The sequence below is a fragment of the Quercus robur genome, chromosome 3 (assembly GCF_932294415.1).
Source record: "Quercus robur chromosome 3, dhQueRobu3.1, whole genome shotgun sequence".
In the NCBI taxonomy this organism is placed as follows: Eukaryota; Viridiplantae; Streptophyta; class Magnoliopsida; order Fagales; family Fagaceae; genus Quercus; species Quercus robur.
This window is the reverse complement of record NC_065536.1, coordinates 59,979,751-60,006,860: the sequence shown is the minus strand read 5'-3', so window position 1 is coordinate 60,006,860 and position 27,110 is coordinate 59,979,751. Positions and strand designations below refer to the sequence as shown.

General features: G+C 35.3%; 2 protein-coding genes across 2 annotated transcripts; both read left to right on the top strand.

The window, feature by feature from the left end:
- Window positions 1-880: 880 nt before the first annotated feature.
- On the top strand, window positions 881-3,838 carry LOC126718655 (glycerol-3-phosphate acyltransferase RAM2-like). The gene is made up of 2 exons (XM_050420971.1): window positions 881-1,835; window positions 2,807-3,838. The coding sequence occupies exons 1-2, from the start codon at window positions 1,224-1,226 to the stop codon at window positions 3,704-3,706; spliced, it is 1,512 nt and encodes a 503-aa protein (XP_050276928.1). The 5' UTR covers window positions 881-1,223; the 3' UTR covers window positions 3,707-3,838.
- Window positions 3,839-13,353: 9,515 nt separating this feature from the next.
- Window positions 13,354-19,494, top strand: LOC126718653 (exocyst complex component EXO84A). Its single transcript, XM_050420968.1, has 7 exons — window positions 13,354-13,725; window positions 14,856-14,953; window positions 15,725-16,766; window positions 17,195-17,710; window positions 18,490-18,678; window positions 18,775-18,911; window positions 19,121-19,494. Exons 1-7 carry the CDS (start codon window positions 13,552-13,554, stop codon window positions 19,272-19,274), a joined length of 2,310 nt encoding a protein of 769 aa, XP_050276925.1. The 5' UTR covers window positions 13,354-13,551; the 3' UTR covers window positions 19,275-19,494.
- Window positions 19,495-27,110: the final 7,616 nt, after the last annotated feature.

The following is a 27,110-nucleotide window of genomic DNA, read 5'->3' as shown; positions in this document are numbered from 1 at the left end:
AACAAAAATTGTGACAATATTATTTTTGTTATTTTTGACAATCTTATGCCATTGCTTCTTCCCTCACTATGACAATATTATGCCATTGTTAATTGATGCTTCTCGTCTTTTTTTTTTTTTTTTTTTTTTTGGTGTTATATTTTCATTTTGACAATATTATGTCATTGTACTCAAATGTTTTGGTTAGCTAAGTACTCTTATTAATTTTGACCAGTAGTGATCATGATATTTTAAATTATACTAATTATGATTAAATATTCTTGAAAAATGAGTAGCAATTTTTTAAAAAAATTTTGTAAGACTACAATTGCAAATTAACCCTTAAATTTTATATCAAATCAACAACAATGAAAGAAACAAGGAAATTTTAATAAAGAAGAAAGCATGAATGATAAAGTCACTATCTTCATAGAATATTTGCCCTTGCACAAAATTGTCAAGGGGTTATAAAAAAACATACGATAGTATAGAATGAAATTTTCCAGCTCTTAGTGTTCGTGGCTCATATTTGGTTTTAGATAACAATGGCCATTCATTATGTGAAATGTAAAATTCCTTTTTAAGCTTTGATTCCTATCACACACTACAAAATCTAAATTACATTGAATAAGTACAAGTCTACTCCTGATTATTTGACTTTTCCCATCTAAACTGAATCATGCCTAATACATATCCAACTTTTTCCAACCCCTTAAAAAACATGAATAGTTTATTCTAATTTTTATTGCATTAACTGGTGCGTTACACGTTAACAGCACCCTTAATAAATTATAAAAATAAGTAATGTCCTTTAGCATTGCTCAAAAGTCAAAACAAATTGAAAGTTTCAAACAAATATGGTAATATTGACAGGCTTGATCGCATGTCCCATGGTAGAGACTCGAGAGACATTTTCAAACTCAACTAAGAGTGGCGGAGAAAACAAACTAATTGACACTATTCAATTACGTCCACCACATTGATTGCTTTCATACAATATACGATAAGCTGTGCATCAATTCCTCCTTAGACCTAGGACCTCGATTCCATCATTATCATTGTTTTCATAAACCAAAACCCTTTGTCCCTTTACGCACACTCAACAGTGAATACACACTGATCTTCATTCTTATTCTAAATTCTATATATAGCCAAAAAAGCATAGACAAAGAAACTTCAATAGCTATAGCTCCTTCTAAAGTTAGATAGATAGGCTTAATTTCCTTTAGCTTTTGAACCAAACCATGGCCAAAACAACCTTCCTAACTGTGGACAAATGCACATCAATAGGCAGAGAACAACACGCAGTGGTTGCCGACATGGATGGAACCTTGCTTAGAGGCCGTAGCTCTTTCCCTTACTTTGCACTTGTGGCCTTCGAGGTTGGTGGGATTCTGAGGCTCCTTTTCTTGCTCCTTGCAACCCCACTAGCTGGACTTCTCTATTACTTTGTCTCAGAATCTGCAGGGATCCAAGTTCTGGTCTTTGCAACATTTTCTGGTATGAGAGTCTCAGATATTGAGTCGGTGGCTCGAGCTGTATTGCCAAAGTTTTATTCGAGCGATCTTCACCCAGAGACTTGGCGTGTGTTCTCAGCATGTGGGAAAAGGTGTGTGCTGACTGCAAACCCAACAATTATGGTGGAAGCGTTTTTGAAAGATGTGTTGGGAGCTGATTTGGTTTTGGGTACTAAGATAGCAACTTATAAGGGCAGAGCAACTGGGTTGGTTTGTAAGCCCGGGGTACTTGTTGGGAAGAACAAAGCTGATGCTCTAGAAAAGGCCTTTGGAGAAACTCAGCCAGATATTGGTCTTGGTGATAGAGATACAGATACTCCCTTTATGTCACTGTGCAAGGTTTGCAATTCTAATTTCATAATCAAACAATTGGTTTTTGCAATTATAGATTGAAATCAAACACTTTTTACCAACAAGAGGGAAAAAGAAATAGAGTTTGAAGGCAATTTTTTTATCCACACATGTTTTTTACGATCCAAATGGATGTGATTTACTAAAAAATATTTTAAAATCATACCAACTGTTCTAGAATAAAAATATATTACATTATCTAATAATTTTGTATTAAATTAATATTTTAAAGTTCTCATAGTAGAATTACACGTTTTTTTGTTTGTTTTTACCACACATATAAAATTTTATATTAACAATGTACAACAGTATATCCGTAAACATAAATCAATAGAAAGTTAAGTTACACCAATCACCAAATATATTATTTTAATACACAATTATACTGACCATACTCATGTATATAGTTGTATAGTTAATTAGTTATTCTCAATTATACTTTTTTATATTTGTTTTAATAGTACAGTGTACTTGAAAATTTATATATATATATATATATATAAATATTTATATATTATATTTAACAAAAAAATCAAGTAATTTATAAATAAACAAAAAAAAAATGAAATTCTTCAAAAAAAAATTCAATATAAAATATTATTAATAGTTGCAATTCAATCCAAATATATTTATTATTAGGATGCTTTAGATAAACAGATATTATGGAGGACAGGAATTCTATATCATTTAAGATAAATATTAATTAATATGTTGTATCTGTAGATAAGAGGAGAGAGATTTTTCTACCAAATAAAGTTTGGTTTGACCACCAAATAAAGTTTGTAGTACAATTTTACCCCTTAAAATTGGATTCACCAAATCTAGAGCATAAGTTTAGGTTCAAATGCGAATCAATAATAATTTAACAACTTAATGATTGTAAAATTTGTTATGAAAAACATTGTGTATATATCATTGATCAATTGGATTATTTATTGGATGGTGCAAACCACATGCAGGAGGCTTTCATTGTGCTACCCCAACCAGAAGTAAAGCCTGTGACAATGGACAAACTCCCCAAGCCAATTATCTTCCATGATGGCCGCCTTGTTCAAAAGCCAACACCTCTCGTGGCACTCCTCACCATTCTTTGGATCCCCACAGGCTTCCTCTTAGCCTGTCTTCGAATCACCGCGGGTGCCATCCTCCCCATGCCACTAGTCTATTACGCTTTCATGGCACTAGGTGTTCGTGTCACTATCAAAGGCACCCCTCCTCCTCAGGCCAAAAAATCCATAGGCCAATCTGGTGTCCTCTTTATTTGCTCCCACAGAACCTTACTTGACCCTATTTTCCTTTCCACCGCCCTCGGCCGTGCCATCCCTGCTGTGACCTACTCTGTCTCCCGCCTCTCCGAGATCATCTCACCCATCAAGACCGTTCGCCTTAATCGTGACCGGGCTAAGGATGCATCCATGATCAAGAAACTATTAGAAGAAGGTGACTTAGCAATATGCCCTGAAGGTACAACTTGTAGGGAACCATTTCTTTTGAGGTTTTCGGCTTTGTTTGCTGAATTAACAGACCAACTTGTGCCTGTGGCAATGGTGAATCGGATGAGTATGTTTCATGGAACCACAGCTAGAGGGTGGAAAGGAATGGACCCATTTTATTTCTTCATGAACCCTAGCCCAGCTTATGAAGTAACTTTTTTAAACAAATTGCCACTTGAGCTAACCTGCAGTTCTGGGAAGTCTAGCTATGAGGTTGCAAATTATATACAAAGGGTTATTGCGGCAACTCTTTCTTATGAGTGCACAAGCTTCACTAGGAAAGATAAGTATCGGGCACTTGCTAGTAATGATGGAACTGTGGTTGAGAAACCTTTACTCAAGGCCAACAAAGTAATGGGATGTTGAATTATATATGCATGGTAATATGTGTTTACTAAAGAATATGAAAATAAACTAGAAAAAAAAATCTAGTTGAAAGTTGCAAAAGAGATGAATTAACTGATTTTCATTAATTGTATGGGAGAAATATGATTGTTATTTCTTGTGTCAAACTTCAAATTATGGTGATAAACGTTTGATGAAAACAAATAGAATCTCTCTCTCTCTCTCTCTCTCTCTCTCTCTCTCTCTCTCTCTCTCTCTCTCTCTCTCTCTCTCTCTCTCTCTCTCTCTCTCTCTCTCTCTCTCTCTCTCTCTCTCTCTCTCTGAAAGTTGTCAAAAGAGAAAGTACATGTGTTTTGTTATTGTTTGCGTGATCTATTGGGAAAAAGTACCTCAAATTGAAACTAAAATCATATATATTATATTAAAACCAAAGCATAATTAAAAATAACTCATCATCAATATTAATGTCAATTTTTTTTGTACATAAGTACAAGTTTTACCTTGATTATATAAATAGTATATTAAAGATGAAGCAGAGAGAAAATTTAATTGAATCTATTGTAGACCTTCTGTCATCTATATTGCCTACATAGTTTGAATCCACATATCCTACCACTGAAAAGGGAAGCAATAGTGACAGCAATAAATCAGTGGTGCAGGAGGAGCTAGATGAAGTGGAGTCTTAGCTAAAGAAGGAACCTCACAATAGTGATTAAGAAGATCACAACATGATATCAGAATGGCCTAAAAGCAACATAAGACCACCGGTCAGGTATGGTTTCGAGAATCTTGCTTCTTATTGCTTAGTAATCAGTAGCGGGGATCCTTCCACTTTTCAGGAAGCAATTAATAGCTCTGAAAGGGACAAGTGGATGGAAGCTATGGTGGAGGAGATGGAGTCCTTGAATAAGAACAAGGCTTGGAAGTTGTCAGAACTTCCAAAGGGAAAGAAACCGATAGGTTGCAAGTGGGTGTTCAGAAAGAAGCAAGCAGTATCAGAAAAGGAAGGAGAACGGTTCAAAGCAAGATTGGTAGCAAAGGGATATTCACAAAGACATAGGATTGACTACAATGAGGTTTTCTCACCTGTGGTCAAACATACTTCTATCAAGGTAGTGCTAGCCTTGGTAGCACATCAGGATCTGGAATTAGAGCAACTGGATGTGAAGACGGCATTCCTTCATGGGAATTTGGAGGAAGAAATCTTCGTGGAACAACCAGAGGGGTTCAAGAAACCTGGTACGGAGAATCTTGTCTATAGATTGAAGAAGTCACTCTATGGGCTTAAACAATCTCCCAGACAATGGTACAAGAGGTTTGATTCCTATATGATTCAGATTGGTTATACCCATTGTGAGTATGATTGTTGCGTATATTTTAAGATGCTTGATGATGGTTCTTATATTTTCTTGTTACTCTATGTTGACGACATGTTAATTGCTGCAAAGAGCATGTGTAAGGTTGACAGGTTAAAAGATTTGTTGTGCAAAGAGTTTGACATGAAAGACTTGGGTACTACTAAGAAAATTTTGGGTATGGAGATTCGCAGGGATAGGGAGTCAAGAAAGCTGTGGATATCTCAGAAGAACTATATCAAAAAAGTTCTTGAAAAATTCAACATACAAGATGCTAAGCCTGTAAGCACACCATTGGCGAATCATTTCAAATTATCTGGTAGTCAGTGCCCGAAGAATGAAAAAGAAATTGAAGACATGTCAAAGGTTCCATATGCAAGTGCAGTTGGGTGTTTAATGTACAGGATGGTTTGCACCAGGCCAGATTTGCCTCATGCAGTAAGCACTGTTAGTAAGTACATGGCAAACCTAGGTAGAGAGCACTGGAATGCAGTAAAGTGGATATTCAAATACTTGAATGGAACCATAGGATATGGGATCCTGTTTGCGAGGCAACATAGGGATAATTTAGTGGTAGGATATGTGGATTTAGACTATGCAGGCAATATAGATGACAGAAGGTCTACAACAGGTTATGTGTTCACACTATCAGGAGGGCCTGTTTGTTGGAGATCCACACTACAATCCCTAGTAGCCATGTCTACTATAGAAGCTGAATACATGGCGGTAGCTAAAGCTGCAAAGGAAGCACTGTGGTTGAAAGGGCTAGTCAAAGAGCTTGGTTTGAACCAAGGAGGAGTACAGTTGCATTGTGATAGTCAAAGTGCCATTTACTTGGCAAAGCATCAGGTTTATCATGCTAGGACAAAGCATATTGATGTTAGATTCCACAAGATAAGGGAGTTGATTGCTATAGGAGAAATTATTCTTGGAAAGATTGACACTTTAGAGAATGCAACTGATATGTTGATGAAGCCAATACCTACAAGCAAGTTCAAGCACTGCTTGGACTTGATCAGTGTTTGTGGCTTGTGATAGCCCGCAAGGGCTAAGGTGGTGGCGATTAAAGAGTTTAGTTTGTGAAGCTTAATACAATTCAAGCCAAGGTGGAGATTTGTTGAAACGGCTTGAATTTTAATGTTGGTGGATTAACATTACAAGAAAGCATTAAATGCTATCTGATATGAATAGTCAAAGAAAATGGCAAGGAACAACACCGACTTGAACTATATTCATGCATAGCTGAAATCCATAGGCAATAAATGGATGCATGCCTATGTTAGAAAGTATGGCTTGATCAACAAAGTCAAAGATATGCAATTCAGCATGTAAGCTTGCGTGAAGAAACACAACACTCATGCATTAAATGTTACATGGATTGCTTGGCCACTATTGTTGACTTCCTTAACAATAGAAGTCTCTCATGTGCTGAAATTTCTGATATTTCAGCTGAACATCTAGCAATAAATAGATGCGAGTTTGAGAGAAGATGTGAGAGTAGCAAAAAAAAAAGAGAGTTCCTATGTGAGTTAAGGAGATCGCAAAAGAACTTCTTCTGTGTGTGTGCACCAAAGCTAGGAAGTTAAAGTGTCTTTCAATTTGTCTAAATACAATAGGGTGTTCTCTATTTATTTGTGAGAGAACCAAGGGTGTATTTGGGGTTTGGGTTTGTGTGAGTGTCTTCAAGTCATTGTTGTAATCTCCACAGTTATAGTGAAAATTTATTCTGTTGCCTCCCATGGATGTAGGCATATTGCCGAACCATGTAAATTCCTTATGTTCATATTTTCTCTCTCTCTTCTTTAACCTTGTGTTAACAGATTAATTCACTCAATTCTCACAACAAAATCCAATTTAATTTGAATCTAATTTTGTGTTATGTATCCCAATTTATTTCTTTAATTTTGGCCCCAAAGGTGAGGACCATAATAATAACGCTTACTTACATAAGTAAGATTAACTCATTATCAATTTATCAATCGCAAAAAATATGTATTATTCCAATTATTTTTTTAAAATAAAGGCTGTCATCTTTTTTTTTTTTTTGAGATAAATGGTAGAAACTTTTATTAAAGAAAGGGGAAACAATGTACAAGTATAGACACAGCCAACTAGCTCTGATTGGGGGAAAACACCAGCAGAATATAGTGCTGTTGTGTTTTCCAAGGAAAAGAAAACAAGAAAAACACGGAATATAATTATGAAGAAATGAGTTACACAGGGGTATGGCCTTAAACTAATGCATGTGCTACCATTAGACGTTGATGCTCCTCCAAAAACCCATTAGCCTCCTCGAGTATTACCCTTGGATGAGTTTGAATCTGTTGGAAATAAAACTTAATCCTGGCATTCCAAATGGCCCATGTCGTGACCGCCCACCTTTCGAGATCCACCTTATTCAACTTGTTTTTCATATGTTGGAAAAGTAAGAAAAACTCATCTGCTTCGTTGCTACACTTTTGAATTCGACCCATCCCACCATGCTCCAAACATTTCTTGCAAAGGGACAAACCCACAGAAGGAGGCCCGTGGTCTAAGGATGTTGGCAGCATAACTCACATATGGTGTCCACCTTGACCCGCTTTCGATGTAGGTTGTCACGGGTTGGTAAGCAATTCGAGCATGCTCTCCAAATGAAAGTACAAACCTTTGGCAGCACATTAAGGGTCCATACTTTGTTCCATGTTGTATGATGAAACTGAGCAGACGAGTGTTCTACTCGGCTTTGGTTATGAAACCTTAGTGCCACTTGGTAAGCTGTCCGAACTGAGAAACGTCGAGCTTTGTTTTCCTTCCAAAGCAAGGTATCAGGTGAGTTGAGAATTGACAGTGGAGTTGATAGTATCTCATCCCGTTTCCTGGGAGCAAAAGTAGTAGAGATTTTACCCCTGTCCCACTATCTAGAGTTGCTATCAATGAGATCACAGACATGCAAGCCAAGTTGAGCCCCATTCAAAAAGATTGGTGAGTGAGATAGCCATTTAAATTATGATGTGATTATTAGAAATCATGAACATTAGTTATGATATGAAATTCATCATTTTTCAAAAATAGTAAATGTTATTTACAAAGGCATTTTGAAACCTATCCTATTATTTTAAATATTACAACTCATTGCCTAAAGACCCATTACAAATATCTATGAAAAACCCAAAATATTTACTAATAATAAAAGTCCCTGAGGGATGAAAACTCATGGCAACATGTGTTGTTGATGTCCATTTTGTAGGATGAACACAACCCAACCCAAAGGGACCAGCCCACATGAGCAAGCCCAATCCAAAGAACCCCAACAAGAGGCAGAGGATTGAAAGTGGACAATCAACCCTTGTTCATCCTTGACCAAGGTATAGCTGGAGGCCTCTACAAGAGAACCAAGTCTTGGAGGATGAACTAGGGGCTGTCCTATCAACTTTTGTCACCCTCTACCTGACGTGAACAGTGCCCAAAAGTTGTGATATCAACTGAAGTCTAATGGGTGATGGAACTCCATCATTTTCCTCAAGACTATATCTCCAACGAAAGGGGGGCTAAAACCAAGTTATCCAAATCTCAAAAAATTGATGCTATAAATGTCAAAAACGTTCAAGACATAGTTCATGTGCCAAAGCCCATGAATCCTAAAAGGGAAAAATTAGGAACATGTGGTTTGGAAGGCATAAAAGGATCTCCAGCAAAACCTCCTAAAGTGGACTTAAACTTTGACACCTGGCTTGGGGTGTTGAATCCTACTTCTTAGGGTCCAAATCTCAATTGCAGTACTAGGATTCCTCAAGCCCACACTCACCTAGCCTCAGACGTTCCTTTCCTCTTTCGCATATTCACAGCTCATAAATGCTTCCTAATCAGTCACAAACAATCCACCACTCACTAAAGCCTTAACAACAGCATTAACTCCATCTCACTCACTCAAAATAGCCCACATTACCCCATTCATGCCTCATGTACATGTATTCCCCAAAATCTTAGTTTAACACTTGCTACACTAAGCTGGGATCTCTCTCTCCCTTCACACCATGCCAATTAATCCATTTCTTCTTCTTATGGAACCTTTAATTTTTACCTTTTGTTTTACTATTAAAGGATATAGTGTATTTGTAACAATGGAATTCTTCCCTCACATTGATGTAATGATGGCTAAAAGTACAATAAATTCCCCTGACCGAGACACAAAAGGACCCCCAGGAGTGAACACTTTCCTAAATTTATTTAATCATGGACTGCTGGACTCTAAGTGTAATTTCACCCCTACCGCTAGAGAATTTATTTTTCTTGCACCATCAGAACAGGACCACTAACACATTAATTAAGTATTGTGAAGTATTTTTATTAGGATTTTGTTGCTGTTTTGTCAAGTGTAGCCTTTATTTCTTGCTTGGATAGGCTTATCACCACACTGAAAGCCTTTAGGCACCATCTCACAAGAGCCCATAGTTGAGTTTCGATTTGGCTTCCCAATATTTTATTCAGAGGCAGCGATTTCACCCTCAACAACGTGCAAAGAACAAAATGCCTCTTTATAGTGTGTTTGTTGTTTACACTAGGTAGTCCATGAGCAGGTCCGATGGCAAATTCTGGGCAAAATTTGTTAAATAATAACTTTTTAGAAGAATATTTGGTGAATAGCATGTGTTTAAAGTTATTTAGTTATGTAGACTGTTTTTGGAACTCAAGTTTGGCAAAATCGAGTTTCAACTCAAAATCAATTGAAAAAACTCGAGGTCCAACTAGTATAGGTCTGACGTAAAAAAAAAAAAAAAAAAAAAAAAAACCCACATGGAACTCGAGTTCCAGCCCAGTAAATGAAAAATCTAACAACACACCATGAACACCATGAACAAACCCAACAAATTCAAACCCAAAAAATCAAAACCATAAGCTTCATGACCAAAAATAATCAAACCCAGGCAAGTTGAACAATCAAAGATCAAACACAACACACACCATTAGACCCAAAAACCATTCAAATCCACCAACCCATCAAAGGAAATTCATTGAACCAAACAAATCTATTGAAGCACCCATCGAAGCCAATCACCAAACCAAGCCAAACAAAATCCCAGCAAACCCATCCTCTCCCTTGCATTCGTGACCCATCAAACTGCAAAACCCATACCCATTGACCATCGTGACCCATCATAACACAAAAACCAAACACCTATCAACTGTCGTGACCTATTAGAGCACAACAACCCAAATACCCATCGTCGTGACCCATTGGCCAACTATAGAGGGAGAATGGGTCTGTGCGAAATAGACAGAGAAAGAGGATTTGAGTTGAAAGCCACCACCACAATGGCAATGGCGATTTGTTGCTAGCAGCGATGACAGGTTGAGCTTGGAGCTCTTTGGCATGGAGGTCTAGACTAGGCTAGAACTAGAGTTTGTTAAACTCAATTTCCACGTGTTTTTTTTTTTTAAATCCACATCAAACGACTAAACTAATTGTAACTCGAGTTTGCTAAACTCAATCTCGGCTTGGAACTCAAGTTTGGCAAACTCGAGTTCCAAAAATAGTCTACATAACTAAATAACTTCAAGCACATGCTATTCACCAAAAAAATTTCTAAAAATGTACTATTCAGCAAATTTTGCCCAAATTCTACAATGTGAAGGTTTGGGCATCTTATTGGAACTTCTTTAAATATGACTCTGCAAATTGGTTAAAAGCGATGCTTCATACTATCTATACAGCTTAAGAGCATCCATATTAATGGATGTAAAACTTTGCAAAATACAAAAAGCAACAAATTTTACACATTTTGTCCCTAAAATCTTCCACATCAATCAAGCTAAAATTGTCTAAATATCCAAAGTCGCTACAGTAACTGTGCATATTTACATGGTTACGGTAGTTTTCTATTTTACTTTTTTATTATTTTTTCTCTCTCATCTCTTACCTGATTATCTCTCCTCTCTCATTTGATCTCTCTCTTCCTCTACCCTCTTTTTCATCTTATCTTCTCTTAAATCCAACAACAAATCATCAAATTCCTCAAACTTAAATCAATCTAGATCCCAAATTCATCAAGCCCTCTCCTCAATATATATATATATATATATATATATATATATATATCAAACCCATATAAATAATCAAACCCAAATTGCAAAAGAAGAAGAAGAAAATGCAGAAATAGTAGAATAACAAGGTGTTGAAGAAGAAGAAGTAGCAGCAATAGCAGCAGCAGTCAATGGAGAGCCCCAAAATCACCATCCACGTAGTGGAAAAATCTGCCCAAAATTGCAAACCCAAAATCACTGGCCATAATCAAACTCAAATAGAAAAAGAAAAAGAAGAAGAATGAGAAGAAGAAGATGAAGATGCCGAAGATGTAAGAAGGAGAAGGAAAAGAAAAGGAGAAGAAACAAGAAACAAGAAGAAGGGGAAAAATAAAGAGATAGAGAGTGTCAGAGATATTTTGGAGAGTTTGGTAAGGTGGTGGGACCAATGGGAAATAATAAAAAAAGTGAGAAAATGATTATTTAAATAAAATATATGGTAGAATAGACAAACTGATGTGGGTGTTTTGTAAAAGTTAGTGTGTAAAATAGAAAAAGTAGGTTTTTCTTACAGAATAGACAGAAAATTTGCACGGACTGATACGGTTGCTCTAAGAAGTAACAACATTGAGTTAGTCCTTCGTGGTCTGACTATTTGTATGTCATCACACGTCTAATATCATTGGTTGAGCTTAATTAGAGTTGGAAGCTTACAATCACTTGAGATAACTGAATAACATTAGAGGTGCTACACATTTTACTATCTATATACTTTACAAATTAATTTGCCACCAATTACAAAAATATAATTTTAAGTTCTAACATTCGTTTACTATGTTATTGAAATCTTACTAATTGCATTCATTACTACATCAATTTATAAACTTTGTGTAATAAAATCTGTATTGTTTTAACATTTTACAAGAGAAATTGTATAGCGAATCCATGTCATGGTGACTTAAAGTTTTTTCTTATTTAGATGGATATATTGAAAAATATAAACAAATCTATTGAAAGATCTCACTTATATAGATTGATGAGAATACTTACTTAATCTTTTTCGATAGATTTTGCTCTGTAAGGAATTTTTTTTTTCTTACTAGTGAGTACATTACATAATTGCCATAGAAGAACCCATGATATGATTTTTAGGTTGATAATACACACATATATAGATGTATATATGTGTATATATACTCAAAATATTAGAATTAAAGTAGAATTTTTAAGGTGAAATCTTATAAGCAATAAATTTTTTTCTCCTGTTAACTGGATTGATGAATTGTTTTATATTTCAACCATGTGGTGATATATATATCTTATTTTTTGGGAAAATAATGATTTTGGTTCTTAAACTAATGTCTTAGAGTTCAATTTCATCCATGAACGATCAATTTCTTGAAATTGTTTCTCAAAAAAAATGTTGAAATTGAAGTTTTTGTCAATTAGTGAAAAGAAAATTCAAGTGCCTTGACTTAGCCCCTAATTTAAGTTTTTGAAAATGGTTCAATGCTTTATGTATCTACATTTTTGTTGTTGTTATTGTTGTTTTTATTTAGTAATTGCCATGAAAAAAAATGGTAAAGTATGTTGAAGGGAATATTGTATTGCATATCAATTCCGAATTTGATTCTAAAAAAAAAATCCAAATTTTAGTCTCTTTGAACTTTCTTTCTAGACGTGATCTGACTCTTAATTTGTGCATCCATTCCATGTGATCTGATACTTTTGAGAATCATTTGAGCGTTATCATAATAAACCTTGATTACTATTCATGAGAATTTGAAGAATTTTTCCGAACATTCCCACATATCAAGGAAATCCATATCTCAATTCTCACTATGCATTTTGATTCTCATCAAAATTTTCTTTCTAGGAATATGAATTTCCTTCTAGAGTGCTCCTATTACTTTTTTATTTTTTAGTTGACAATAATACCCAATTTAACACCCTTTAACTAATAAAAATATAAGAGTGATTCTTTTCTACTCTTATATAATACAAATTCAACAAAGCTAAATCTTGTTACACACTTTGTATACACTCCTTGTGAAATCAAGTTTTCAATTTAAAAAGATGTAAAATCATGTTTTAATTTTACTTTTTTAAATGAAATCGTGTTTTTAAAATATGGTTTCAACCCACCTGACAATGTGCTTACAGTGAATACGCAATAGAGGAGGTGTGATAATCATTGCCCATCACAATAATACCTACTCTAGCTTCATCATTTATGCCATCGAGAGGTTTTAAATGTATGATGTGGCAGTGTCTCATTCGGCCAAGTAAGCAACATTGCAGGAATTGCACCTTGTTTAATTGCAATTGATATGCTCTCCCTACGTCTCATCTCCTTGTTGATCCAATTTTATAGGAACTCAAACAAAACTACATATTTGTATGTTTTCTTAGCTTTTCATTTGTTTTCATTCTTTTTCTTTTGCATCACATATTGATCGAAACTTCTCACATTCTGGGCTTAAAAAAAACCAAGAGAAAACAAAGAATATGGACTCGTCAACATTCACATCTCTTTCAAGAGGGTCATTTTCATCGAGTGTAGAAGACTCCTCAGAATCTGAGGTAAATTTAACACTCAGCGATAGGATTAAGGTGTTCAAGACCTCTAACTTCGACCCTGATGCCTATGTCACCTCCAAATGCCGGACCATGAATGAAAAGGTTTTCTTCTCTCTTGTTTTCTCTCCCTGCGTGGTATTGGTTGCGTTACATATATGGATATTGATCAATATACAACAGTTTCAGAAAATATATTTGAGAAATGGGTTTGCACCAATAGGTTCATATTTGAAAGTATTTTATGCATGCTTGTAATAAAACCCAGAAAATTTTTTTCTTTTAATAAAAATAAAAATCGAAGTTGGTTGAGTTGTTAAGTTAAAATTTAAGAAAAATTTTCATGTGGGTCCACTAGTAAATACAAAATGAATCAAGAATATTTTTCATTGTAGTGCATTTTTTTCACTGGCAATTGTGGAGGTCTTGTAGTATGTTACAATGGCCATTTGTTGTGTCCATATATGGTGTCCTGATTGTTTGTGAAAAAGTTTAGGTGGGATCCCATTTAACTGTCCATTGAGGTGTGGGACAAGGATGAACATTGATTTTATGTTCACAAGAGTTAATAAACAAGCCAATTTTGTATAGTTTTGATTTCTCATTTGGACCAATGTGTTCATAAAATGAGTAGAACTAAAATAATAATATTAAGATAGATAAGTGAAAATATAATTAAAGACATGATACAAGACGTGGATATTGTTTTAAGATATATAAGTGGTCCTATTGATGAACAAAAGACAATGGGAGAGTCACTTGAGATGTTTTGGTCAACATGCAGACGAAAGCAATAAAGTTTGACTTTAGATGTAATAGAATGGTGGAATTGACCCTGATTATTCAGTTGAGAATACGAGACTAAAGATTGGTTGTTGTTGATTTCTCATCTGGCCATAAATTTATTTTTGATGTTCAGGCAGTTTTGTACAATGTAACATGATTGTAAATTTGTAATCAGAGTTTAAAATATTAAAATTCCTATTGTTTGTATGTTGCAATGAGATTTTCCTAATGTGAGGGCATATGTTTCAATTTGCTAGAATATACATACAGAATATGAAACTATGTGCTTGATATTTTATTTTTTCATACATACCATTAAAAAATGAACATTTCTCTTATCTGTTTTAGTTCTTAGTTGGTGAATCTAGCAAGTTAAGGAATAGAGAGCATAGTAATGAGAAGATTGTCAAGTGAAACATAAGGTTAACAGTTTTATCCACGTTTGACAGGAGATAAGGCACTTGTGCTCTTACCTTGTTGAACTGAAGAAGGCATCTGCTGAGGAAATGCGTAAAAGTGTCTATGCTAATTATGGTGCCTTCATCCGGTGAGCATCACTATATTAAGTATGTAAACGAGTTTCAAAGTGGTTACCACATGTCTCAGCTATTGCATATTCTCAATTTCATACTTCCAAATGCTTGTGATTCTTAAGTTGTGCAGTTAGCTGTAACCTTTGAACTATTTAATGATCTTCTCAATTGTCCTTTACTGGAAATCTCTGAGTTTTGAACTAATGCAAAATTGTCAAAATTAGACACTGGATCAACATCAGGTTTTGTATTTTTTCAAGATATGGGCATGAATATCATTGACATAACCAACTTATTGGAACCTGCAATTGGTGAATGTCAATACTTTGTCTCCACATGCCACACTTAATACTAGTAAAAATTGGAAAGGTTTCTTTGTCCTGAAAAAGAAAAATGTGCTATGAGAGTTTAGGAGCAACTCATATGTTGGAAGACAGAATGGTTGTAGACACCCTGAAAATTTTCTGGTGTTATTAGAGTCTCCTAAAATGAAACTTCTGAACGGATAGGAGTCTCCTGGCAATGTTATGAACTACTTAGCTATCTTGGCTTTGCAGTTCTTAGGAAAAAAATTTATACCTTTCAAAAAGCATGTTTCTACTTTTCTTTTTTTTTTAATAACAGTCATTCTTCCTTTCTCATAATTTTCTGACCCTGACTAATCTATTGTGGATGCATAACCAACCCCAAATTTTTAGACCAAGGTTTGGTTGTTGTTGTATTCTTCCTTTCTCAAAGTATCCACATTCATTGTTTGTGAACTATCTGGGTTTTTTCATTTGCAGCACATCAAGAGAGATTTCAGATCTTGAAGGTCAGCTCCTCTCAATGAGGAATCTCCTATCTACTCAGGCTGCTCTAGTTCATGGTTTATCTGAAGGAGTTCACATTGATTCCTTGTCCACTGGTCCTGAAGATTCAGCTGGAGAGGATGTATTGTACGAAAACAAGGAACTTTCCAACATAGAAAATTGGTTAGTAGAATTTTTAGACACCCTTGAAGTTCTTTTGTCTGAGAGAAGAGTGGATGAAGCTTTGGCTGCCTTGGATGAAGGAGAAAGTATGGCCAAAGAAGCCAAAGAGAGGCAAACATTGAGCCAGACCATTCTCTTATCGCTGGAGACTACCATCACTGAACAGAGACAGAAACTAGCTGATCAGCTTGCAGAGACTACCTGTCAACCTTCTACTCGTGGTGTTGAGCTTCGTTCAGCTGTTCTAGCTCTGAAAAAACTTGGGGATGGTCCTCGTGCCCATACATTGCTACTCAATTCTCATAAGCAGAAGTTGCAGGGTAATATGCAGAGTCTTCGCCCATCAAATGCTTCATATGGAGCAGCATATACAGCTTCACTCTCCCAGATTGTTTTTTCCACCATTGCACAAGCTGCAAGTGACTCATTGGCAGTTTTTGGTGAGGAGCCTGCATATACTTCTGAGCTTGTAACTTGGGCAGTAAAACAAACTGAGGCTTTTGCTCTTATCCTTAAGAGGCATGTTCTAGCTTCCTCAGCAGCAGTTGGGGGCTTAAGAGTTGCAGCCGAGTGTGTTCATATATGCTTGGCTCACAGCTCTTTGTTAGAAGCTCGTGGATTATCACTTTCTCCTGTCCTTTTGAGACTCTTTAGGCCGCTCATTGAACAGGCAATAAATGACAACTTAAAAAGAATTGAACAGAGCTGTGCAGCACTAGCTGCAGCAGATGATTGGGTACTTACTTGTCTGCCAGCTGGTACACGTCTGGCTTCAAGTACATCTCTTAGTAGTGTGAACCTATCCCAGCCTAAGCTTTCATCCAGTGCTCACAGATTCAATTCAATGGTTCAGGTGATTATTTTCCTTTGTATAGAATTTCTATCCTAGCGAAGGATGAATGTCATCTTCGTCAACTAATTTCCTCTTTCTAAAATGCCATTTACCCAATTGCTTTTCTTGGAAAAGAAGCTTGTAGCTTTCTTGTTTTGCTGAACCTGATTGCAACTATTAAATCAATAAGAAAGCGAAGTGTACTGAATTTTGATTATAGTATGGGATGAAAGATGAATCATCTGCCAAGCTCCAATTTTTATTGTTCATTATATCTTGCTAATTTGTTGAGGAGAATAGAATTCTGAAAAACAGTATATGTGGTTGACCTTGACTACATTGAGAATCCATAGCCAACCCCAAAATTTTGGAAATAAGGCTTGGCTGTTGTTGTTTTAGATGTTGCTGATTTGTTAAACTTAACTAATTATGAAACATGCTGGAATCAGGAATTTCTTGAAGATGTGTGCCTCCTTGAAAGCCTGCAGTTGGATGTTTCCACATTGGAAGGTGTTTTACAAGTGTTCAACTCCTATGTAAACTTGTTGATAAATGCATTACCAAGTTCAATGGACAATGAGGAGGACACAGAAGTTTATGCGAACAAAATTGTTAGGATGGCAGAGACTGAAGCCCAACAGATAGCTTTGCTAGCTAATGCATCACTGTTAGCAGATGAGCTGCTCCCACGTGCTGCCATGAAGCTCTTGCCCTTGCAGCAGACGAACAGAATGGATGAGCCCCCTAGAAGAGGTTCAGACAGGCAAAGCCGTCTTCCAGAGCAAAGGGAATGGAAGAGACGACTTCAACGTTCAGTTGACCGCCTGAGAGATAGCTTCTGCCGACATCATGCTCTTGAGCTAATCTTCTTAGATGATGGTGACACTAGTATCAATGCTCAAATGTACACATATATGGATGATAATACAGATGAGCCTGAATGGTTTCCATCTCCAATTTTTCAGGTAGTTGTCATTCTGAATTTCAATTTTACATCTTGTTTGGGATGTTATGGTACTATGCTTGATGTAGTAAAGGCATGGAATTGGTGACGAATTTGATTAAAAATTACAAGATGTCTCAAATAGAAACCTCAGAATAAACTGATCTCTGTCATAGTTGTCATCATGTTGGTGCTTGAATAATACTCAAAAGACATTAATATCAGTTTGTCTAACACAGCTAAAAGTAAATATTGAAGCCTCTTAGTTCTTGTTGTACTTTATCATCTAGAACTCTTTCGAAGTCAAATCTAACCACAAGGGAAGCTTTTCTGTTGTGGCCTTACTAATTTGTGGTGTGTTAGTATGTTCTGTGCAACTGTTTTACTTCTGTAATAAAATTTATATTTTTTTACTGGAAGTAATATTGCTCTAGAAGTGTGCTGACATTATATAAGTTAAAAATGCAAGCACTTTGAACAAATTACTGCAATTTTTTTTCCATTTGATGCTGTTGTTTCCATCTCTTCCTAGTTACAATAGTTGCTTTCTCAGCTACCTTTCCATTTGCAACTTCTATAATGCAGTGACACTGCAGATTATTCATATTCAAGGACTCAAACCAAGTAATTTGACTTATCCTAGCTTTTTTTTAGTACGGTTGATTGCTGTCTGATTAGTGCAGCAAATAATCTGCATTTATATGGACCATATAATTATATATCATACATCTTTTTTTCACTACAAATGCTATTTTGTTTACCAAAATCCTTTAGATTACCATTGACTACATCTCCTTTCAGGTACTCTTTGCAAAATTGACAAGGATGGCAAGCATTGCAACAGATATGTTTGTAGGTAGGGAAAGGTTTGCAACTGTTCTATTGATGAGACTCACAGAGACTGTAATCCTGTGGCTTTCTGAAGATCAAAGCTTTTGGGAAGACATAGAGGAGGGGCCAAAGCCTTTAGGTCCTCTTGGCCTTCAACAGGTACATTTTCACAACTGTCTCCTTTATGGCTTTATCTCTATGTGTTTTTGTTGTGAGCAATTGATATATTATATATACGGTTTCATTGTTATGCAGTTATATTTGGATATGGAGTTTGTGATACTTTTTTCATCCCAAGGCCGTTACTTATCCCGGAATCTGCATCAAGTTATCAAGAATATTATAGGTAGAGCTATAGACTCAGTTGCTGCCACTGGAATGGATCCTTACAGGTACATTTAGTTGGCAGAAAAGTATACTAAAGAAAACTTAGGGCTAAAGAAAATTCTTTTGACTATGGCAACATAGCCCGGTCTTGTTGTGATTGAGGCTTTGAAGCTACCTACTTGTCTTATAAACCATTATGCATAATAAGCTAATAACCTTTTCTACGAACCAAAGTTGCCTATGAAAATTTGTCTAATGACCTTGTTTTTTGCAGCGTGTTGCCAGAGGATGACTGGTTTGCTGAAGTTGCTCAAATAGCAATAAAAGTGTTGACTGGGAAAGCCAACTTTGGTAATGTAGATAGAGATGTGACCAGCCCCACGGCATCTATATCAGCAACATCAGTTTTTTCTCATGGGAGCAACTAGAGATCTGCCAATTCATAAGGGTATTATGCCTACTGCCGGAACGAGAACCTGGCCTCTCTTATTTTCTATCCAATGATTGATTAATCAGCAGCCTTGAATCTTTGATTAATCAGCTGCCAAGAGCCTTGTAGCTCAACAGGCACCTCCTAGTGTTTCTAACGGAGGCATTCAAAATTCAAATCTCCCTCCCCTCCCCTCCCACCCCCCCCTCCCCCTCCCCCTCCCCCTCCCAACCCTCCACACCAGTTGCTGTATCTTGTAACTATTGAATTATTCAAAAATAAATAAAAATTCTCTCATTAATGAACTACTTATGATCTTTCACTCTAGTCCATTGGTACAAAAGCCATTTTTACAAATCTTTTGGGTAAAAAAAATAAACTTTTTTAAAAGGTATTATCCTTCCCACTTTTTTTCAAAAAGCTCTCTTTAATTTCTCCTTTCATACCAAACATCCAAAAGTCACTTTTAAATCTCAATAATCAATACGACATGGACTGAATATAATGGAAATGATCAATTTTTTTGGAACTGCCATTAAAAAGTTACAATAGGTTATCAGATCTTTCCTCTGAAGTAAAAAATAAATAAAAATGAAAGGTTTTCTAACTCTATGATGCACCTTGAGGTCCACATATAAGGTGGATCTGCATAGAATAAATGCTTGTGACATGCATCGGAATCTAGAGACTGAGAAGATCCAATTCCAAACTCACCAGAACAAGGGAAAAATTTTTCTGTTCTCAATTATTGTATATGTTGATTGTTCTGCCTGCAATTCTCCATCATTGTTATTTTGCTACTGTCTCATAAAAAAATTTCTGTAATGAGCATTGTACTTCCAAGCAATAACTTTGAAGAAATGCTGCTTGTTCTTTGTGGCATATTAAGTAGAGAACAATAACTTGTATGGCTGTTTAAATCATTGGACATCAAAATCACAACCTACTCATTGGTTCTGAGCTTCTGGTCCATCATTACAACAACCATGAAGGCTTAGAGGGGTTATCTAGATCATTGTGGTTGTTTGAATTGTTTATGTTAAAGACTCCTAAAATTCATTGAGCAGTACTAGCTATTCTCTTAGCTCAACTACCATAGTAAATCTATATAATACTAAAATTTGAAGTGTAATATTTATTGTTACTACATTCTTATTGAGTCATATCAATGTAGCATTTGGGTCCATTTTCATCCACTACGGTCCAATTTAGTTCACTTCGGTCCATTTTGATCTCATTTGGTTCACTTCAGTCCCCATCAGTCCACTTCGGTCCATTTAGTACATTTTAGTCCCATTCAGTCCACTTCAGTTCTATACGGTCCAGTTCTGTCCACTTTGGTCCCATACAGTCCTCCTTGGTCCATTAGGTATACTTCAGTCCATTTGGTCCATTTAAGTCCACTTCGGCCCATCCAGTCCAGTTCAGTCTACTTCAGTTTACTACAGTCCACTTTGATGATACTTTGGGGGGAGAAATTTGTATAAAAAGATGAGCTACTTCATAGACAATTATGTTATCTTTTCAATGTAATGTTGGTAGGTTCTTGATAAAATTACATTTTTCTTATGGGTAATGTTAATGGGCACCTTGCAGTACCCGTTAAGAAACAATTTTATGTCAATAAAGTCAACTTTTTGTCAGATTTTTTACCAAGTTTATAGGTTGTAGAGCCAATAAAATCAACTTTTTAAGTTTCACTTGTCACTTCAGTACTATTTTTCCTTTCACTAATTTATACCCATTTTTCATTAAATGGACCCCACAATAAATCATCTTTAACGGACACCTTACAATGTCCGTTAATATTTCTCTTTTCTTATATTACATATTATTAAAAGTTTTGTATTTTTTTTTCTAATATAAGTGATGGATTTACTTATATATTTGCTTCTCCTTTAGGAGATTCAAGATGTATAAAGAATGAATAATTTGTAAGGTATACTTGAAATAAATTCCAACCATACATTATATTATATACAAAATATCTTGCCTTATATAATATTTGGATGTAAAATGCATTATGTTTCCTTAAAAATAATAAATAAATAATTACTAAATTTAAAACACTTTTAAATAATAAATATAAATAGCTTAATTTAGAAAATCTAATATATTGTATCAACTATAGTTACTATACTTTGGTAGAAAATAGTCACATCATTTTAAGAAGGACAAAACTTAGATACAGTATTTTAGGTGTTGTTTCTTAGGTTCCCCTTTTAAGATTCAACCATGTGGCTACTTAACTAAAAAAAACATTTTCATCCCATGAGAAAAAATCCACATGGTAGAATCTTAAAAGGGAAACCTAAGGAACAACACCTAAATATTGTACCTAAGTCTTGCTCTTTTAAGAAAATTTTGGAACTAACACTTATAAATCTCATCTACTATTGTCATTTTTCACTTAACAAAAAAAAAAATTGTCAAATTTTTTTGCACATCGCATAAGTCTGCAACTAGTATCATAGTTGTCAGTATCATACGATACGCAATACGTATCGTATCGTGTGTAAAAAGCTCTGTATCGTATCGGCGTATCGTAAGTGCTCATGAATCGTACGATACATTGTGCGTATCGTATGAATCATATCATATCGTAAAATTGTACGTAACGTACAATACATGGACAAATGTTTTAAAATAAGTTTTTTTGTTAAAATTTGTACTTTTATTTAAATCTAACAAGTTATTAGACTTGTTTTTAACACAAAATTATTAGTTTACTTAGTTTACCCTACTAAAATAATATATTCATAAGTTTTTTTCCTCTCTCTTACAATTGGACTACACAGTGCACACTTACCCTTTACTTTAATATTTACAAATTTATTTTATACACTAGGAATAAAATATTAGTTGACAATATAAATTTTTTTTTTTTTATCATTATTGTTATAAGTTCGACAAACTAGAATGCCAAAAAAAAAAATTATAAAAAAATTATTAGAATAAAAGGAACAAGAAGAGTAGTAAATGTTAATGACAAATGACAATGAAGAAAATTTCAATGAAGAAATAATTTTGCAAAATTATAAAAATGATGATAAATTTTTTATCTTTATCATTATTGTTATAAGTCCAATAAACTAGAATGCCAAAAAAAATTATAAAAAATTATAAAAATAAAAAGAACAAGAAGAGATAGTAAATGTTAATGATGAATGACGATGAAGAAAATTTTAATGAAGAAATTAAGTTTGCAATATTATAAACATGACGATAGAATTGACCAAGATGGGGTTAATTAGGCAATTTGATAAATATGATGAAAATAAATTATTATTTTGGGTCATTTGTAATATATTATCACTTTGGAATTTAAGTAATTTGAATGTGTATGTTATAAATACATGCTACTTTGATTTATTTAGTTAGCTTGTTAAATATTATTATATAAGTGATGAATAAATTAGTCATTAGTTGAATATATTCAAAATTTATAATGAATATACGCTTTATATATGTATATTTATATTTTTTTATAAATTTTATTAAGTGTTTGTGTATCTTACAATACGATATACGATACAGAAAAATTAAAAATCGATTCACGATACGATTCATGTTTTGACAACTATGACTAGTATTATTAATAGCACAACCAAAAATATGGGTCTCATTTTTACAAAATACGATGCTACTGTAGTAATGAAACTCATTAACTTTGATACATGGATAAATTCTTAAATTCTGGTAAGACCATAAATATCTCATCCTTTTTCTTGTACAATAGAGGGCTAGCTTAAACCCCATGGGGTTGATCTAGTGGTTTCCAAGCTTCATTTCATCTATACGAGGATTTGGGTTAAAGCTTACTAGCCAATAACCCCAATACCTTGGGGCCATTTCCAAGGAATTATTTCCTATAATTTCTTGAAGTGTATGGAATATACACTCTAGAGATTAGTCTGGTGGCAAAAATGGCTCACTACCATTGTTTCTTAAAAAAATTAGCAATATATCACTATTTTGAAAATATGTAGGGATCTATCACCTTTTTAAAACTCAAATTTGTAACACTCGAATTTACCTTGTAACTTGAGTTCTAGAAACTCGAGTTCTTTGAAAAAATAATTTTCAATTTGTTGAAAATTTTTTGATAGAACTCGAGTTCATAGAACTTGAGTACCATGGAAAACTCGATTTCTTTAAAGTCAAGTACCCAAAATATGGTAGATCTCTCTATATATTTCCAAAACAGTAGTAAATTGCTAATTTTTTCGAAAAACAGTGATAGTGGGTCATTTTTGCCTTAATCTGGCTCTCTAAGAGCCTTGGAAGCCCACAACAGAAAAGAAAAGTGTTTATTAAAATTTGAGTGCAATTTTATTATGAAAGGAGGGAAAAATAAGTTTCCAGGCATGAATTAACATTTTTTTTTTTTTTTTTTGCTGAAGACACACCTTAATATTTAAATCTTAGGGTAAATATTAGTACACACTTGTTATTACACACCTTTTGCGCTGAATTGTGACTGTAGGTTTGTGTGCAATGACAAGAATGAAATAAACATGACCCTAAATCTTATCCTGATGTGCATGGAAAATGTAAGCTTTAACAGCTTAAACAACGCTGACAACTGCAAGATCCTTCTTGAAATTTTTAAAAAATAAAACAGGTTAGCCTTGGACTTTGTAAACAAAGACAGGAACCCTCTGATGTTTGAGCATGGAAGTTTTTTAAGTACATCAATACCTTCACCTTGCAGTATTCTAGGAACGTAAAAGTTTGTCAAGATTCCTTTTAAGGGAGAATAATCTAATGAGCTCAGCTACACTAGACTTGCACCCTATCAACTATAGTATCAGATCTCCATTTGAATATGTGATTTTTATGTTGCATTTTGCTTTTCATGAACTGCTATGCTGTCAGAGTCAGTGAACATGACTTTGAGTTTTACAGATAACAAAGTTATAGGGCGCGTGCTGCATTACCATCTAAGCTACATGGAAAAAATGATTTGGATCCTTTGAACAATGCAAGAGCCAAGGATTACTTTAATCATTTTGAAACTATTTGAGGAGCGTATACTCGAATGTGCTAGACTGCTAGTGCTATTCATTGATCTTTATGACTTCTTTAACCACAACCAAGGATTTCTGGCCCCCCCTAAAAGAAAAACCACAACTAACCAAGGACAATATGATTCAGACACAAGCATGCTTTTCAGTAATACAATCTGTAAAGGAAAGAGAAGACAAATAAGAAAAAGCATAGAGATCTTTTGACAACTATTGCTCTCTTTTCTTTGCTATTTCCTATAAACTAATTCTCCATTTAATTTAGTCCCTCCCTAACTGATTGTCAACTTTCTAAAATCTTCCAAATCCAACACATTTCTCAACTCCTATAGAAATCAGATGAACCCATCTGTTTAGACAAAATGTCTTCTCAGCTGCTGTGGTTTGTGTTTGTGTTCAGTGTCATAACATTTGTAGAGGGAAACATAAGTATTGGAGGTGAAGGATGCAGCCTCAATGATCTGAGGGGTCTAACCAGTTTCAAGGCTGGAATTCGGATTGACTCGTCTGGCCGGCTACCAAAGTGGGTTGGTCATAGCTGCTGCAAGTGGGAAGGCATTGTCTGTGATAACAGAACCGGCAGGGTAACAGAAATTTATCTTCCGGGACTCATTTCCTCTGATGAATTCTTTTTTCAGTCACAGATGAATGGCCAGTTATCTCCTTTGATAACACTTCTCACTTCCCTTGAAGTCATTGATCTTGGTGGACTCGTTGGTCTTGCTGGAAACATCCCATCATCGATCGGTTATCACCTCCCGAATCTCCGAAAGCTCAATCTCTATGGCAATAATCTAACTGGTGGTGTGCCAGAAAGCATTGGTAAGCTGTCAAAACTTGAAGAGCTTCTACTGTACGAAAATAGATTATCTGGGTCACTCCCTCCAAGCCTTGGAAGGCTAGAGAATCTGAAAATGCTGCTTTTATATTCAAACCAATTTTCTGGTCCTATACCTGATTCCTTTACAAACTTGACAAATTTGATACATTTAGATCTTCACAGTAATTATCTGACTGGTCAAATTCCAGATAGAATTGATCAGTTGCAGGTTTTGAAAGAGCTTGATCTTTCAAACAATTCCTTAAGGGGGAAGATTCCCCAGTCATTAACTAATTTAACCTCCATTTCAGTTATGTACTTGGACACCAACTATCTTGAGGGAGAAATCCCATTTCCATCAAGTTTTGGCCAATTGCCTTCTCTTGCTTTTCTAAGACTGCATAATAACAGTCTGAGTGGAAAGATACAACCCAGCTTTGGATATTTGGTCTCCCTCCAAAGAGTTTCTCTGGCAAATAATAACCTTAGTGGAGCAGTTCCCTCCAGTTTGGGGAACTTAGTAGCTTTGACAGAGCTATATCTTGGTGGCAACAGGTTATCTGGCCAAATACCAACATCAATTGGTCAACTTTCTCAGCTTATTCTCTTGAGTATTTCTCATAATTTGATTCAAGGACCATTGCCTCATGAGATGTCATTACTCCAAAATCTTCAAACGCTTGATCTTTCATTCAACAGTTTAGAACTCTCCACTATTCCACAGTGGCTGGCAGAACTGCCATCTCTTTCCAAGATCTTCTTGGCGGGATGTGGAATCCAAGGCAAAATTCCAGAGTTCTTGCAAACAACTCCGAGTCCGATACAGGAACTGGACTTATCAGCTAACAATCTCAGTGGAAGCATTCCAGCATGGCTTGGAAGCCTCACTCAGCTCTACTTGTTAAATCTTTCTGGGAATTCACTCGTGTCAAATATTCCTGACACAGTTACAAGTTTGCAAGATTTGGGTGTGCTTGATCTCCACTCAAATAAGTTAACAGGCCCCATAAATCAGATTTTCGAGATAGGAAAAGGCTTTCCTGATGGATCACTAACGTGCATTGATCTTTCTGATAACAGCTTTTCAGGAGGAATTGAAGAAATTGGTATGGGAGCACAATGTGGGATTCAGTTTCTTAATTTATCACACAACTTCTTGGAAGGCAGAATACCAATGACTATAGCAAGAATGATATCCATGCAAAGTTTGGATTTGAGCTACAATGAGTTAAGCTTCAACTTGCCAGAGGCTCTAGCAAATGTAAGCTTGTTAGAAACACTGAAGCTGCAGAAAAACCACTTCACTGGTAAAATACCAATTGGGTTTTTGGAGCTGAGAAATCTCAAGGAATTGGACTTATCAGATAATCTACTGGAGGGGGAAATCCCTGTGGGAGAACCCCTAATTAACTTTCCTGAGAGCTCCTACTCTGGGAACAAAGGTTTATGTGGGAAGCCTCTTACTCCTTGTAAGCCGAGGTTTTGAGTTAAATTCTTGATTACTCAAGAAGTAGAACCTATGATTGTTTCTCAAATTGAGTCTATGTATATACTCTCCATTTTAAAGATATATTTGGAACTTTTGGTCCTTCTGTAGAAGGCCAAGGGCACAGGACTAATGTACCAAGTTATATGCATTGCATTGCATCAGGAAAGACAAGTAATTTAGCACTTAAATATTAAATTCCCCATGCTTCAAGTGCGAAGATAGGAATCTGAGTGCTTTTTTCCCATTTGCGAAATTGTATGGAGTGAGTATATACACTTTTGACCCACAGTCTACTCAAGATTCTTTCCTATCTAACACCATACTCAACATATCCTGTTTCACCAGTTCTACACATGTTATTTTAGACTTCCAACTACCTCTTTTTTACTCCCTCAACTCTAACTCTTTCTCACAAGTGCATTACTCAATCTCCATTGCACATGACCTGACCATATTATGCGAATCTTGTCATTTTCTCAACCTCAATTGGAGCAGTAC